The 17629-nt window shown below is 45.8% G+C and overlaps 1 protein-coding gene across 1 annotated transcript; it reads left to right on the plus strand.

Annotated features, from left to right (window-relative positions):
* Positions 1-6898: 6898 nt before the first annotated feature.
* LOC103271388 (natural cytotoxicity triggering receptor 1) lies at positions 6899-17565 on the plus strand (the record flags this gene model as incomplete). The annotated part of the gene is made up of 8 exons (XM_021717967.1): positions 6899-7009; positions 8627-8684; positions 8895-8930; positions 9116-9400; positions 14440-14718; positions 15291-15341; positions 17213-17260; positions 17406-17565. Coding segments are annotated over 8 exons (1028 nt in total), but the record flags the coding sequence as incomplete, so codon positions are not given.
* Between the last annotated feature and the right edge of the window lie 64 nt (positions 17566-17629).

Raw genomic sequence — 17629 nt, forward strand, 5'->3', positions numbered from 1 at the left:
TAGGTTTCTGTCTCCCAGAAGTAGCCATGCAGTTGTTGTTCCTGCAAGCAGTTTCTCCCGATAGCTAAGATTAGAAACCAGAATTGCTTTAATAGTTTTGTTTTCTTGCCTCTAACCAAGAAGAACATTCCTAGTTTCACTACGCGCTGAAACTCTCAGCTTGCTTGGCCCCCGGCCATCGTCATGACAACGGTGCTTTTCCTTGTTCAAGAGTATGACAGCCACTATTTGATTTATTTACTTAGATCAGATTTTCTATCAGGAAGTTTAGAAAAATATATATATACACAGTTTAGTTACTCACATATTATACTACACTATGTGAATCTGCACTTGCTGCTTCGCTTCCTTCTACTTGGGACTTGCGCTCTAATATGCCTGTGTGTGGTAGTAATGAAATCCAGTAACAGGCCTGTTGGAGCGTGAAACCTAGGCACTTTTACTTATTTCTGGATATATACTTGCACTTTGGATTTCTGCTTAGAGGCATCGACTTCAGTGTCCAGCAGACTTCGATGGCAAAGTAAGCATTGGGTTTGTTGAACGCTGCAGTTAACGTTTTCTACTTCTCACTATTTAGTGTTCTATAGGGGGCTCTGGCACCAGTGTCTCGGACAGGCTTTTAAGATCAAAGTTTAAAGCTTGCGAGACACTGAGACTAGCGCCTCTCTGTCTTCTTCTTTTATGTGTGATTTGTGCTTTATTAGTTTATCATTTAGTATCATGTATTTGAAGTTTTAGGGAGTTTTATGAAAGATTATATATTAAATCATTCAGTTATGCATTTACAAATATTGGTGATGGTAATCATTATGAACCTTGTAACACTAATCATTCTGTTTGGAACATGTGGATCTTGTGATACAGATTTTGAAAGATATGATGTGTGTCACTGGATTCATGTGCCCCCAGCGGAAATATTTCTCACTGCTGAAGGTTATGAAAAATGGTATATATTCTGGTGTAAAACTTAGAATAAACGGACTCAGTCCTTGGCCAGACTGATCCCAGAAGAGCTGCCTCTGAGTCGTTTCTTCTTCACCGCATCCTAATTCCCCGGTGCAGGCCCAACCCCCCTCAAGTCGGAGTCGGTCTCTGACATTCGACAAAGCCTCCACCAAAAACCACTGGGGAGAGGAGAAACTATTCAGTAAATGGTGCTGGGAAAACTGGCTGACCACATGCAGAAGATTGAAGCAGTACACCTACCTGTCACCATACACAAAAATCAACTATAAATAGATCAAAGACCTAAACATAAAACCTCAAATTATAAGAACCTTAGAAAATGCAGGAGACACCCTTATGGAAATTGGAACTGACAAACCAATTCCTGGTCAAAACCCCAAGTGTCCATACCATAAGCAATAAGATAGACAAGTGCGACTTCATCAAACTGAAAAGCTTCTGCAAAGCCACAGATACCATCAAGAGAGCAGGGAGACAGCCCATAGAATGGGAAGAAATATTTGCCAACTGTATATCTGACAAAGGCCTAACATCCGGGATCTACAAGGAACTCAAACATGCCAAAGGGAAAAAAAACAAACAGCACCATTAAAGAGTGGACAAAAGACATGAATAGACACTTCTCAAAAGAAGATATACGGACAGCCAACAGACACATGAAAAAATGCTCAGGCTCACTCATCATCAGAGAAATGCAAATCAAAGCCACATTGAGATACCACCTAACCCCAGTAAGAATGGCCATCATTAATAAAACAAACATCAAGTGCTGGCGAGAATATGGAGAAAAAGGAATGCTTCTACACTGCTGGTAGAAATGCAAACTAGTGCAACCTCTTTGGAAGACAATGTGGTGATCTCTGAAAGAACTAGAAATTGACCTTCCATATTACCCAGCAATCCCCCCTATTGGAAATATACCCAGAGGAACTCAAATCATTCTACAAAAAAGATACCTGCACACCCACGTTAGTTGCAGCTCCATTCACAATAATAAAAACATGGAACCAACCATGCTGCCCATCGAAGCCGGACTGGATTTTTAAAATGTGGTACATATACACAATGTAATATTATGCAACCATAAAGAAGGACAAACAAATGAACTTTGCAGCAACTTGGATGAATTTAGAGTCTATCATACTCAGTGATCTATCACAGAAACAAAGAACAGAGTACCATATGTTCTCACTCATAAAAGGACCTTGAACAATTATCGTAATACTATAAGAAAGGGATTGGCAGTAGCGGGATATTGCCAGGTTCAGGGGGGTGGAAGAGGAACACAACCTCAATAAGCATACCTGATCTCAAACCAGGCAAAGTGGGGACCAAAGGGAGGCCCAAACTTTACCTGTATGATAACCACTTGTATACCTAATTCTGAATTTTACTCCTCATCTTTAAAATAAAATACATAAATATGTATATACATATATATACCACAATGAAATATCACCTTATTCCAGTCAGAATGGCCATTATTTTAAAACATCAAAAAAACAATAGATGCTGGCACAGAGACGGTGAAAAGGAAATGCTCATACACTGTTGGTGGGACTGTAAACTAGTACAACTTCTATGGAGATCAGTATGGAGATTTCTCAAAGAACTGAAAGTAGATTTCCCTTTCGATCCAGCAACCCTACTACCTGGTATCTACCCAAAGGAATAGAAGTCATTACTCAAAAAAGACACCTGCACTCAGATGTTTATCACAGCACAATTCACAATTGCAAAGATGTGGAATCAACCTAAATGCACATCAAGGGGTCAGTGGATAATGAAAATGTTGTACACACACACACACACACACACACACACACACACACACACACACACACCATAGAATAGTATTCAGACATAAACAAAGAATGAAATAATGTATTTTGCAGCAACTTGGATGAAACTGGAGACCATCATCCTAAATGAACTAATGCAGCAACAGAAAAGCAAACACTGCATGTTCTCATTTATAAGTGGGCGCTAAACTAAGGATCTGCCAAGGTGCAGAGAATGGTATCATGGATGCTAGAGACTCAGAAGGGGAGGTTAGGAAATGGGAAGAGAGGAAAAGTCACCTTTCAGGTACATTGTTCACAGGTGGGAGTGGTGAGTACACTTAAAGTCCAGATTCTTCACCACTGTTCAATGCAACCATCCAGCCAAAAATCATTTGTACCCCCTAAAGCTATTGAGTTTTTTTTTTAAAGAATCTTACGGCCAGGCTCGGTGGTTCAGACTGTAATCCCAGCACTTTGGAAGGGCGAGGTGAGTGAATTGCCTGAGCCCACAGGTTCGAGACTGGCCCCAGCAACTTGGCGAGACCTCATCTCTACAATAAATGAAAAAATTAACCGCATGTGGTAGCGCACGCCTGTAGTTCTGACTTGGAAGAACTACTTGGAAGGTTGAGGGGGAAGGATTGCCAGAGACCAACAAGTTGACCAGGGGTGGCCGTGAGCGTGCCACTGCACTCCAACCTGGTTGACAGAGTGAGACTCCAACTCAAAAAAAAAAGAATCTGCCTAAGAGTTTGATGTCCAAGCTGGCATCTCAATCAAGAACGAACATCTCTACAGGATAGAGATTCCGGAAGCAAAGCCTCAATTCATCAACCAACTTTGATAAAGCCTCCAACAAAAACTACTGGGGAGAGGAGAACCTATTCAGTAAATGGTACTGGGAAAACTGGCTGACCACATGTAGAAGACTGAAACAGGACCCCTACCTATCACCATACACAAAAATTAACTATAAATGGATCAAAGATCTAAACGTAAAACTTCAAACCATAAGAACCCTAGAAAACACAGGAGACACCCTTATGGAAATTGGAACTGGCAACAAATTCCTATCCAGAACCCTAAAGACCAATATCTTAAGAGATAAGATAGACAAGTGAGACCTCATCAAATTAACGAGCTTCTGCAAAGCCAAAGAAACCATTAAGAGAACAGGGAGACAGCCCACAGAATGGGAAAAAATATTTGTCAACTGTCTATCTGACAAAGGCCTAACATCTAGGATCTACAAGGAACTCAAACACACCGAAGGGGAAAAAAACAGCCCCTTTAAAAAGTGGACAAAAGGCCGGGCTCGGTGGCTCAGCCTGTAATCCCGCGCCTTTGGGAGGCTGAGGTGAGTGGATTGCCTGAGCCCCACCTGGGTAACTTGGTGAGACCTCATCTCTACAATAAATCAAAAATTAGCCGGGTGTGGTAGCACGCGCCTGTAGTTCCAGCTACTGGAAGGCTGAGATGGAAGAATGGCCAGAGCCCAGCAGGTCGAGGCTGCGGTGGCCGGGAGCGGCCACTGCACTCCAGTCTGGGCTACAGAGTGAGACTTCAACTCAAAAAAAAAAAAAAAGTGGGCAAAAGACATGAATAGACACTTCTCAAAAGAAGATGTGCGGACAGCCAACAGACACATGAAAAAGTGCTCAGCCTCACTCATCATCAGAGAAATGCAAATCAAACTGCATTGAGATACTACTTAACCCCAGTAAGAATGACCATCATTAATAAAACAAACAACAACAGACACTGGCGAGGATGTGGAGAAAAAGGAATGCTTCTACACTGCTGGTGGGAATGCAAACGTGTACAACCTCTCTGGAAAACAATCTGGATATTTCTGAAGGATCTAGAAATTGACCTTCCATATGACCCAGCAATTCCCCTATTGGGAATATACCCAGAGGAACTCAAATTATTCTACAAAAAAGATACCTGCACACATATGTTTGTTGCAGCTCTATTCACAATAGCAAAAACATGGAACCAACCGGGTTGCCCATTAAAGCTGAACTGAATTAAAAAAAATGTGGTACACATACACAATGGAACATTATGCAGCCATAAAGAAGGACAAATATCTGGACTTTGCAGCAAAGTGGACGGACTTGGAGTTTATCATACTCAGTGATTTATCACAGAAACAAAGAACTGAGTTCCACCTGTTCTCACTCATAAGGTGACCCTGAACAATTATAATGCTATAAGAAAGTGATTGGCAGTAGTGGAAAACTGTCAGGGGAGCGGGGGTGCGACTGGCTGTTGAGGGAAACTGCTAAGGGAGAAAGGGGCATATCTCATCAACAAGGGTACCTGCATGATCAATGTTTGCATACCTAACCGTGAATTGTACCCCACATCTTTATAATACATAAATAAATTTTTTTTTAAAAAGAATGAACATCTCTCTGTAGCCTTTCTTTTCCAAGGTAGCTTCTGGGCAAGATATTGTAGACACGTGAGGTTGATGACTTTCCTGAAAATGCTGTGAGGGCATCTGGGTGGAGACTATCTAGACAAGTAGAATGGATGAATATTGCCTGGCTGGGGGAGTAAAATTTCAGACTTTGGAGCTGAGGATTGCAGGCACCAGAAAAAGATGTAAAAATATTCCTTTTCCTTCTCAATCAAATATGAGTCTGGGCTGGGCATGGGGGCTCATGCCTGTTATCTCAGCACTTTGAGCAGTTCAAGAGGTTTGCTGGTCCAAGACCAACCCAGAAACACAGTGAGGCTTCATCTCTACTACAAAAATCGCCAGGCATGGTGGTACATGCCTATAGTCCCAGCTGCTTGGGAGGCTGAGGTGGAAGGATTTCCTGAACCCAGAAGGTGAAGGCTGTAATAGGCCATGATTGTGTCACTGTATTCCAGCCTGCGTGACAGAGTGAGACCCTGACTCAAAAAGAGGGGGTAGGGGAATGTGAATCTGTCTATGGTCACAATCGATGTCTTAAAACATCTGGTGGACCAGGCATTTGGAAACTAATCAAGTCCTCAGGATAAGGAAGGAAACTGATATCTGGGGCATATGTAACTCTGGGTCTAGAAAGAAGCTCATGATTTTTATTCTGCCCGAGACAACAATGACCACAAGCCATGGCCACTGGTATTACTAGGGCAGTGCCATCTGGCCAGGGCTGAGAGATTCCCTGGTGCTGGGGTGAGAATGAAGGGTTCATGGCCAGGATGCTGACCTTTGGTCTCAAATCCTACAGGAGTGAGTCTCAACCTGAAGGCCACCTTGCCTGTCTTCCACCCAAGGGACATTGGCCAATGTCTAAGATACTTTTTTGCCACAACTGTGCTACTTATATCATGGGCGGAGTCCAGGGATGCTGCTGTCATCCTACAACAAGGCAACACAAGAATTATCCAGGTTGGGCAAGGTGGTTCATACCTGTAATCCCAGTACTTTGGGAGGCCAAGGCAAGAGGATTGCCTCAGCCCAGGACTTTGAGACCAGCCTGGGCAACATGGCGAGGCTGCATCCCTGCAAATAAATCAGAAAAATTGGCCAGATGTTGTGGCATGTGCCTGTATTCCCAGCTGCTTGGAAGGCTGAGGAGGAGGGATCACCTAGTCAAGGCTGCAGTGAGCCATAATTGTGCCACTGCAATCCAGCCTGGGCCACAGAGTGAGACTCCATCTCCAAAAAAAAAAGTTCAGCCCAAAGATGTCAATATGGCAGAAGATGAGAAGCCCTTCTTACACAGTTATTTACATAATATTTTACAACTCTGCAGCCCTGGCAATCCCTTTGTTGCAACCTCCTCTTGGGCCTTCCAAGCTCTTCTCAGACACAAACACACTCAAGGCTGTTCCTTCTTCAGCCTCAGCACTTGAAAACTAGCCCTGGCTGGCCCCTTACCCTTCCGTCTTCAGGAAGTTCTGAACCGCAAGAGTCACGCCACATTTGGGGACTGAGAAAGAGGCCGACGTCGTCTGTCGAGAGAAGGGAAACAGCCATGCCTGGCTCCCTTCTCAGGATGATTTTGCAGAAAAGGACAACGACTTCTTCCCCTTTCTCCTCACACGGCCCAGAGCAGTTGGACAGTGAAGCGAGAGGGGGATTCCCCCCCGCTCCAGGGTGCTGTCCTTGTGCTCATGGTTGTCAGTTGTTTATCTTCCAGGAGCATGCAGGAATCCACACCTCCGCTCAGTTCACCCTCTTGGGCCTGTGGGAGGACTCTCTCCTTCGTTGCTCAGTCTCTTGGATTAGCACATCCGTTGTCCCCAAGAAGGTAGAACCATAAGTGGGCCCTGAATACTAGTCACATGAGCACAAGGGTAGGATTGGCAGACCACTGAGCACTGCTGGGGAGGGAGAGAGGGAGGGAAGGAGGGTGGGGGTACATGGCCACATACTGGGTACCTGGTCTACTACCAAGGGGAAAGGGGGCCCGCTGGAAACCCAGACTTCACTGGTATGCAGCCTACTTATGTAGCAAATCCTCACTTGTACCCAACAATCTAAAATAAGCAAATAAAGAATATAGAACCAGTCTTATACAGTAGTAAATAATTTTTAAAAAAATAAAGGCTGGACATGGTGGCGGACACTTGTAGTCCCAGCACTTTGGGAGGCCGAGGGGAGAGGATTGTCTAAATTCAGGGATCCGAGACCAGCCTGGGAAACTTGGTGAGACCTCATCTCTACAATAAATTTAAAAAATAAGCTGGGCATGGTAGCACACACCTGTAGTTCCAGCTCCTTGGAAGGCTGAGGGGAAAGATCGCCTGAGCCCAGCAGGTCGAGGCTGCGGTGGCCATGAGAGTGCCACTGTACTTCAGCTTGGGCGACAGAGTGAGATGCCAACTCAAAAGAAGAGAGAGAAAGAAGGCAGAACCAGTCTTATACAGTATTTACAATTTACTTTTTTTAAATGGTAAATAAATAAACCCTCTTTTTGGAGGGACACATAGCAACACAAAGTATACCTGTTCATAAACCTGGTATACTCCTGAGGACCAGTTGGAGGCCTAGATTTCACCTCCATGCAGCCTAATTGTATTGTTAATCCTGACTTGTAACCCACATCTCTATAATAAAATAAAACAAAAAATAAAAAAGTCAGACTGGGCTCGGTGGCTCAGCCTGTCATCCCAGTACTTTGGAAGACCGACACAAGTGGATTGCCTGAGCCTGCAGGTTTGATACCAACCCAGGCAACTTGGCGAGACTCCATCTCTACAATAAATCAAAAATTAGCCAGGCATAGTAGCGCACGCCCATAGTTCCGGCTACTTGGGAGGCTGAGGCGGAAGTTTCGCCTGAGCCCAACAGGTCAATGCTGGGGTGGTCGTGAGCATGCCACTGCACTCTAGCCTGAGCAACAGGGTGAGATTACAACTCAAAAAAAATTAGAAATTTTAAAAAGCTAAAAAGTCATAACTTCTTCTCTTTCATGTTGAGATTTTGTCAAGTTATACTAATGGATTTTTAAGTGTTTAAGCAAACTTTTAATTTTGTAACAAATCTATTTGGTCATGCACCTTTTTTTTGTAATATATGCCATCCATTTTGCTAATTTGGTTTATTTTAAATATTTTAAATTTTTTCTCTTGTTACATTTTTGTCTGATTTCTAAAGACTCTATGACCACATTAAATGATTTTGAAAGGTTAAAAATAATATCAAACCCCATTTGTATACAATCTTCAGGGTTTTGGTGGGTTTTGTTGTTGTTTTGGTTTGGACATTGCCTCCAAGCCCTAGGTGTGGCTTCCACAGGGCAGAATTGAGAAGTTGGCCCGGAAGTGAGTTTCAGGCTGAGCAGATAAATTGTCAGAGGAGCTGATTGGACCACAGGTGTGGTCAGATGTGGTGTAGGGACCAGGGCCCCTCCTTGGGCCCACAGCCAGAGGTGGAGGGGGACTGTGAATCCTCTTATGAAAAAGGCCAATGTGAATGTCCCGGTGCCATGGGAGTCAGGCCTCACCCACCACATCCTGTGTGTCACCCTGGCCAGCTGGCCTGGGTCCCCACCTAGCTGCTCGGTGAGCGCCTGGCAGAGTCTAAGCAATGCCTCTTCCACTGGCTGCCCTGCTCTGCCTCTGTGAGTTCTTGTGTGGAAGGGATATGGAAGCTGGAAGGCGTGCATGGGTCTCACTATTCCTGTCTTCCAGGGCTGTGTCTGAGCCTGAGGATCAGCACCCAGAAGCGTGAGTCCTTCCATCAACTGCCCAGAGGCCTTTTCTGGGTTCAGGCTAAGTATCCATCTGCCCAGCACAGCTGGGGAGAGAGGGCAGGACCCTGGCTCCTGGGAGGACATAGGACCAGTGGCTTGGGGTGGGAAGCAGGGCGGGGAGGGGCTCAGCTGGACCTCCAGCCTCTGATTCCCTTCCAGAGACTCTCTCGAAACCTGTCATCTGGGCCAAACCCCACTTCATGATTCCAAAGGGAGAGCCAGCCACCATCTGGTGCCGGGGAACTCACCAGGCTGTCGAGTACCAACTGTATTTTGAAGGAAGCTTGTCTGCCTTGGAGACACAAAAATCACGCAGACCGATGAACAAAGTCAAGTTCCACATCCCAACCATGACCTCCCGCATGGCAGGGCGGTATAGCTGTTTGTATCGAAGTGGGGAGCTCTGGTCAGAGCCCAGTGACCTCCTGGATCTGGTGGTGACAGGTAATGGTCCCGTTCTCTCACTGTGGAGTCATCTCCACAGCCTGAATCATGGGAAAGATCAACCTCGATTACTCCTTCCAGCTCTTCCATGTCCCACTCAGATGCCACCTGTGTGGGTAGGAGCCTGGGTTGGGGGCGGGGGCGTTCAATCAGAACCCCTTCCAGCTAGGGCTGCCTTCATAGTTGTCTCCTAGGAGCAGATCTGACTATGGTCAAGTTCTCCAAGCCACAGCGGTCCCTAACCTTTTTGGCCTTGGGGACCAGTTTCGTGGAAGACAGTTTTTCCATGGACGGGATGGGCAGGGAATGGTTTGGGATGATTCAAGCGAATTACATGTATTGTGCAGATCAGCGGTGGCATTCGATTCTCATAAGGAGCCTCAACCTAGGTCCCACGCGTGTGCAGTTCACAATAGGATTCCCGTACCTAAGAGAATCTAATGGCGCAGGTGACCTGACAGCAGCGGGAACTCCGCTTGCCCACCGCTCACCTCCTACTGTGCCTCCTGGTTCCTAACAGGCCACGGACTGGAACTGGTCTGTAGCCTGGGCATTGGGGACCCCTATCCTAAGAAACAGATTCTGAGATGGATATTTATGTGGGATATTTATTTATTTATTTATTTATTTATTTGAATCAGCAGTAAATATGTATTTATTTACTGCTTATATATGTACTACTATATAAGACTGGTTCTGCCTTCTTTCTTTCTTTCTGAGATGGATATTTATGGGTATTTGTTAAGGAGTATTAATAAGGAATGTCCTCAAAAACGACCCCTTTGGGACAGGGACGATGGCTCGTGCCTGTAATTCTAGCACTTTGGGAGGCAGAGGCGGGAGAATTGCTTGAGCTCAGGAGTTCAAAACCAGCCTGGGCAACACAGCAAGACCTTGTCTTTACAAAAATAAAAATAAAAAATTTGTCAGGTGCAGTCCCGACTACTTGAGGATGAGGAGGGAGGATAGCTTGAGCTCAGGAGTTGGAGGCTGGAGTGCAGCTGCAGTGAGCCATGGTTGTGGCTCTGCACCCCAGCCTGGGCAGAGTGAAACCCTAATGCAGAAGCAAAAAACAAACCTATGGTGGGTGAAGAAAGTAAAGCTGGAATTAAAGAGCCAGGTATCATGAGGCACACCTGTAATTTCAGCACTTTGGAAGGCTGAGGTGAAAGGATCGCCTGAGTCCAGAGGTTTGAGACCAGTCTGGGCAACTTAGTGAGACCTCCTCTCTACAATAAATCAAAAAATAGCTGGGTGTGGTGGTGTGTGCCTGTGGGTTCCATCTACTTGGTAGGCTGAGGCTGAAGGGTCTCCTGAGCACAAAAGGCTGAGGCTGTGGTGGTCGTGAATGTGCCACTGCACTCCAGCCTGGGTGACAGAGTGAGGCTCCAACTCAAAAAAAAGAAAGAAAAGACAGAGATGTTGAACTGTGATATAGTTTCAGCAGAGACTGCAGCCATACTGAGGTGACCCTTCAGAATAGTCCTAAAATGAGACTATGAGCTCCTTTCAGCTCTAAGCTTTTGCTCCCCCCAGCATCAACTCATCACTGGATGAGGACCACTCCTAGGGAGAACGATATCCTGGGGTCAGAAAGTCCCCTTCAACTGAGGGAATTGGTTCTCAAAGTTTAGCAAGTATTAGAAGGCACAGATGTGTTTGGCACACTCGTGTTCATAGCAGCATTTTACACAATAGCTGAAAGGCAGAAAAGGCCCAAGGTCCACGGATGAATGAAGGGCTAAACAAAATGTGGTGTATATGTACAATGGAACACCATGCAGTAAAAAGGAAGGAAATTTTGACATATGCTATAACATGGATAAACCTTGAGGACATTATATTAAGTTAAGTAAGCCAGTCACAAGAAGACAAATACTGCATGATTCTATTTCTATGAAGTAACTAGAATAGGCAAATTCACAAACACAGAAAGTACAACAGTGGCCATCAGGGGCTGAGGTGATTGATTGTCAGTGGATGAGGGGAGGGAAAAAGGGACTTTTTTTTAAAGGAACAGAGTTTCTGTTTTTCAAGACAAAATGTGTTCTGGAGATAAACAACGGTGATGATTGTACAACAATGTGAATGTACTTTATGACACCGAATTGTGCACTTTTAAAATTTTTTTCACTAATAATACATTACAATAGACTATGTATTCATAGAATGTGTTCTCGCCAGGCATGGTGACTCACACCTGTAATCTCAGCACACTAAGACCATTTATAATTTAAGTAAAGCACAATTTGAGTAAAATCCAGGAGTTTAAAATTACTTTGTAGGCCAGGTGAGGTGGCTCACACCTATAATCCTAGTACTTTGGGAGGCCAAAGTGAGAGGATTGTGTGAGCCACGGGTTCGAGACCAGCCTGGGCAACTTGGCAAGACATCATCTCTACAATAAATCAGAAAATTAGCTGGGCGTGGTGGCGTGCACCTGTAGTTCCAGCTACTTGGAAGGCTGAGGCAGAAGGATTGCCTGAGGCCAGCAGGTTGAAGCTGCAGTGGCAGTGAGCAGCATGCTTAAAAAAATCACTTTGTAATCTATTTTGAAATTTTTTTTCAGCTCTAGCTCAAAGAAGGGATTGATTGGTTGGTTGGTTGGTTGGTTGGTTTCCATAGTTTTAGGGGGTGCAAATGGTTTTTGGTTACAGGGACACCTAGTATAGTGGTGAAGGAGTCTGGGCTTCAAGTGTCCCCACCACCCCCACCAGTTGCACACTTGTACCCCATAGTTGATTTTTTCATACCTCCTTCCCTTCCCACTCTCCCACTTCTGAGTCTCCAATGTCCATTATACCAAGGGGTCCTGAACGCCCAGGCCACAGACCAGTACCGGTCCATGCATGGCCTGTTAAAAAGCCAGCTACACCCAGCCATGGTGTCTCACACCTATAATTCCAGTACTTTGGAAGGCCAAGGTGACAGGATTGCCTGAGCCCACGGGTTCAAGACTAGCCCAGGCAACTTGGCGAGACCTCATCTCTACAATAAATCAAAAAATTAGCCAGGCATGGTGGCATGCGTCTATAGTTCCAACTACTTGGAAGGTTGAGGTGGAAGGATCACCTGACTCCGGCAGGTCAACACTGGGATGTCCATGAGCATGCCACTACCCTCCAGCCTGGATGACGGAGTGAGATTCCAACTCAAAAAATTAAAAATAAAAAAACCTCTGTTCCCTTAGGTAGATACCTCACAGTGGGATTGCGGGGTCAAATGGGAGACCTACTTTTAGTTCTTTGAGAAATCTCCATACTGGTTTCCATAGAGGTTGTACTAATATACAGTCCCACTCACAGCGTATGAATGTTCCCTTTTCACCGCATCTAGGCCAACATCTATTTTTTTTGAATTTTTAATAATGTCCATTTTGACTGATATAAGGTGTTATCTCATTTTTTTTGCTTGTCTGTTTGTTTTTTGAGTTGGAGTCTCACTCTATCACCCAGACTGGAGTGCAGTAGCAACTCCCGGCCACCGCAGCCTCGACATGCTGGGCTCCAGCGATCTTTCCGCCTCAGCTTTCCAAGTAGCTGGAACTACAGGCGCACACTACCACACCCAGCTAATTTTTTGATTCATTGTAGAGATGAGGTCTCACCAAGTTGCCCAGGCGGGTCTCGAACCTGCACCCTCCGGCAATCCACTCACCTCAGCCTCTCAAAGCACAGGATTACAGGCTGAGCCACCGAGCCTGGCTTAAGGTGTTATCTCATTGTGGTTTTAATTTGCATTTCCCTGATGATGAGTAACGTTGAGCATTTGTTCACATTTGTTGGTCATTTGTGTATCTTTTGAGAGGTGTCTGTTTATGTCATTTCCCCACTTTTTATGGGGCCATTTGCTTTTTTCTTGCTGATTTGTGTTCTTTGTAGATTCTGGATATTAGTCCTTTGTCAGATATATAGTTTACAAATATCTTCTCCCATTCCATAGGCTGCCTATTTACTTCATTGATCATTTCTCTTGTCGTGCAGAAGCTTTTTAGTGTAATTAAGTCCCGCTTGTTTACTTTTGTTTTTGTTGCATTTGCGCTTGGAGTCTTAGCCATAAATTCTCTGCCTAGGTCAATGCCCAGAAGAGTCTTTCCTGCGTTTTCTTCTAGGGTTTTTATGGTTTCGGGGCTGACATTTAAGTCTCTAATCCATCTTGAGTTAATTTTTGTTTATGGTGAGAGATCGGGATCCATTTTCATTTTTCTGCATGTGGCTCTCTAATTTCCCCGGCACCGACCACTGAATAAGGTGTCCTTTCCCCAATGGATGTTTTTGTCTGCTTTGTTGAAGATCAGTTGGTTGTAGGCATCTGGAAATGGTTAAGAGGGTAAATTCTATGTTGTGTGTATCTGACCAAAATAAAAATAATTTTTTTTTTTAAGTTGGAGTCTCACTCAGTCACCCAGACCGGAGTGCAGTGGCATGCTCCCAGCCACCGCAGCCTCAACCTGCTGGGCTCCAGCGATCCTTCCACCTCAGCCTTCCAAGTAGCTGAAACTATAGGCGTGTGCTACCACGCCTGGCTAATTTTTGATTTATTGTAGAGATGAGGTCTCGCCAAGTTGCCCAGGCGGGTCTCGAACCCGCGGGCTCAGACAATTCACTTACTTCAGCCCCCGAATGTGGGATTACAGGCTGAGCCACCAAGCACAGCAAAAATAATTTTTTAAGCACAGATCGCTGCCCGCTCCCTGAGGTTCTGGTGCAGTAGTTCTGGGTGGAGCCTGGAATTTGTATTTGTAACAAGCTCCCAGATGATGCTGTTGCTGCTGGCCTCAAAGACCAAACTCTGAGAACCACTGGTGTAACACAGTTCCCAGAGCGAGATTCAGATTCACACTCCTAGAGCTGGGAAACTGAGCGCCTCCGTCTTGAAGGAGAGAACAGGGAGGGCACATTCATGACCAGGACAACTCCAAGAAATAGAAGAAGGGACTGAGAATCTGAAGAGTGGCATCCGATCTTAAAGATAAGGGAAATGGGACACAGGAGGCAGGATAAAGATGCTTTCTACCCACCAGCCACCTTCTCTCATAGGAATGTATGATACACCCACCCTCTCGGTTCATCCCGGGCCTGAGGTAACCTCCGGAGAGAACGTAACCTTCTACTGCCGTCTGGAGATGGCCACAAGTATGTTCTTTCTGCTCAAGGAAGGAAGATCCAGTCACATACAGTACGGATATGGGAATGTCCAGGCGGAGTTCCACGTGGGCCCTGTGACCATGGCCCACAAAGGGACATACAGATGTTTCGGCTCTTATAACAACCATGCCTGGTCTTTCCCCAGTGAGCCTGTGAAGCTCCTGGTCACAGGTGAGGAAACTGCCAATTTCTCCATGTCCTTCCTGGAGCCCTAAGGGAACTCCAGACAGTGATGGAGAAGATGGCAATGGGATGTCCATTTCCTAGAGACATTGGTCATTGGCTGTCACAAGGAAGAACACCAGAAGGATAGGGATGGGGAGGGCATAGAGAACGGATGGGGAAGCAGAGGAAACCCAAAATCCTTCCTTGTTTCTTTTTTTTATGTTTTTCATTTGTATTTTGTTTTTCTTTTTTGAGTTAGGGTCTCACTCCATCACCCAGGCTACAGTGCCGTGGCACAATCCTGCCACCACAGCCCTGACCTGCTAGACTGTGGTGATCCTTCCTCCTCAGCCTCTCCAGTCGCTGAAACCACAAGTGCGAGTCACCATACCCAGTTAGTTTTCTTTTTTTTTTTTTTTTTTTTTTGTGGAGATGAGGTCTTTCCAAGTTGTGCAGGTTGGTCTCGAACTCCTGGGCTCAAGCAATCCTCTCACTTTCACCTCCCTAAATGCTAGGATTATAGGCGTGCGCTACCGTGCCCAGCCCCCTTACTTGTTTTTCTTGATCTCCATTTCCAGGGGATGCTGGGAACACAGACTTTGCCCCTACAGACCCCACCTCTTCTCCTGGTGAGTAACTGGTTCTTTTGGTTTTTTGGTTTTTTGAGTTGGAATCTCACCTTGTCGTCCAGGCTGGAGTGCAGTGGCACGCTCACGGTCACCCCAGCGTCAACCTGCTACAAAATCACTCGAGATACAAATCTTGGCTACAAATCTTCACTCAAGATAGCCATCAAGTGTGTCAAGAACAGTTTTAACAGTGAACCAAACATCCTTGACTACGTGGAACTAGGATTCTGGGAGGAGGAGACAGACCATGAGTCAAAGTCTGGGTAAACGAATGAATATATAGCATATGATGAGGAAATGATTTTATGAAAAAAGGCAAAATAGAATGGAGTAAAACTGATCAGAAGAGCAGGTAGAGCTATCAAGGAGGGTTGTCCGATTGGCCTCACACATAAGAAGCTATATGAGAAAATGCATTAAGAGTTGAAGGCAGGCCAGGCGCAGTTACTCAGCCTGTCATCCCAGCACTTTGGGAGGCCGAGGCAACTGGATTGCCTGAGCCCACAGGTTCAAGACCAGCCCTGGCAGCTTGGAGAGACCTCGTCTCTACAATAAATCAAAAAATTAGCCAAGGTTGGTGGTGTGCATCTGTGGTTCCGGCTACTTAGAAGGCTGAGGTGGAAGGATCACTGGAGCCCAGCAGGTCGACACAGGGGTGGCTATGAGTGTGCCACTGCACTCCAGCCTGGGCGACAGAGTGAGACTCCAACTCAAAAAAAATTGATTCTGTGTGAGGAGAAAGAAATGATGTTGAGTTAGTGAAAACACTGAAGTTCAAACAGAAGATTACAAGAGGAGACCAAAAAAAGCAGGAAACTGTGGGCCAGGCACGGTGGCTCAGGCTATAATCTCAGCACTTTGGGTGGCTGAGGCGAGAGAATTGCCTGAGCCCAGGGGATTCGAGACCAGCCTGGGCAACTTGGTGAGATCTCATCTCTACAATAAGTCACAAAAAAAACTAGCCAGGCATGGTGGCATGTGCCTGTAGTTCCAGCTACTTGGAAGGCCAAGGCAAAAAGTATTGCCTGAACCCAGTAGGTCGAGACTGCCATGGCCGTGAGCATGCCACTGCACTCCAGCCTGGGCGACAAGAGTGAGACTCCAATTCAAAAAAAAATTGTGCATTTATTCTCACATGTTTAAACTTCAGTCACCTTCAAAGTACTCTGATGCGATACACCTATCAAGACGCTTTTCCACTGCTCAAAACAGTTTTCGAACTCATCATATGTATGCCTTTTAGTGCTTTTGCCTTTTTTTTCACCTTCTCCACATCAGCAAAACGTTTCCCTTTGAGGACTTTTTTCATCCAAAGAATCAAAAACAAAGTCACTCGGGGCGAGATCAGGTGAATAGGAAGAGCGGGGCATGGGGATCTTGTCATTTTTAGTCAAAAAACCACTGAACACTCAGTGCATGCGGGCAGGTGTGCTCGTAAATCACCCATCATGAAAGGGCAAACACGTTGAAAGAACCTTCCAAAAAAATTCACTGAAGCAAAATGCAGCATCTCACAACACTGGGTGGTACACCGATGCCGAGGGGTTCCTAAAACACTTACCTAGTGGGGGAAATCTGTCCTACAAGGGTCCAGCCCTCCCAAAAATAACTCTAGTTTTAGGGGTCCCCTTCGTAGGATAGGTGTGAAGACATGCATCCTAGAGCTGATTGCTTCCTTGTGTTCGTCTGTGTTGGGACTCTTCATCTCTGCCTGCCAGACGAAGCCACTGGGTCCTGCCGTATGGGAGTGAGACCTTGAAAAGCTGTGGAATGTCATGGGGAACATCCCAGGGAAGGAGAGGCCAGGATGGAAAAGGTCAACACTATCCCCCCTTCTCTCCCTCTCTTCACTTTCTTCTTTTCATCAACAGACTACTGGGACCCCTCCCTTGTAACCACAGAGACGGGATTCCAGAAAGGTAAATAAACATCTGGGGCTTTAGGTCTAGAGGAAGGAGCAGGGCCAAGAGCAATGATCTGGGAAGGGGATGGGATGGGAGACAGATGGAGCAAGGTGGTGTCCTTGTGTCCCTGCCAGCCATCACCCTGTTCTTCTGACCCCAGACCTTGCCTTCTGGGATCACACTACCCATAATCTCCTTCGGATTGGCCTGGCTTTCCTGGTCCTGGTGGCTCTTGTGGGGCTGCTAGCTGAAGATTGGCTCAGCATGAGAAGGACTCGAAGGAGAGCTGACAGAGCCTCCAGACAGGAATGCAGGAGAAGGTGGAGAGTGCGAAGACCCCTTGAAGGATGACCCAGAGACGCGGCAGGCGGGGGGGGGGGGGGG

This window comes from Carlito syrichta, unplaced genomic scaffold (assembly GCF_000164805.1).
Source record: "Carlito syrichta isolate Samal-C Ts95f unplaced genomic scaffold, Tarsius_syrichta-2.0.1 Scaffold311608, whole genome shotgun sequence".
Lineage (NCBI taxonomy): Eukaryota > Metazoa > Chordata > Mammalia > Primates > Tarsiidae > Carlito > Carlito syrichta.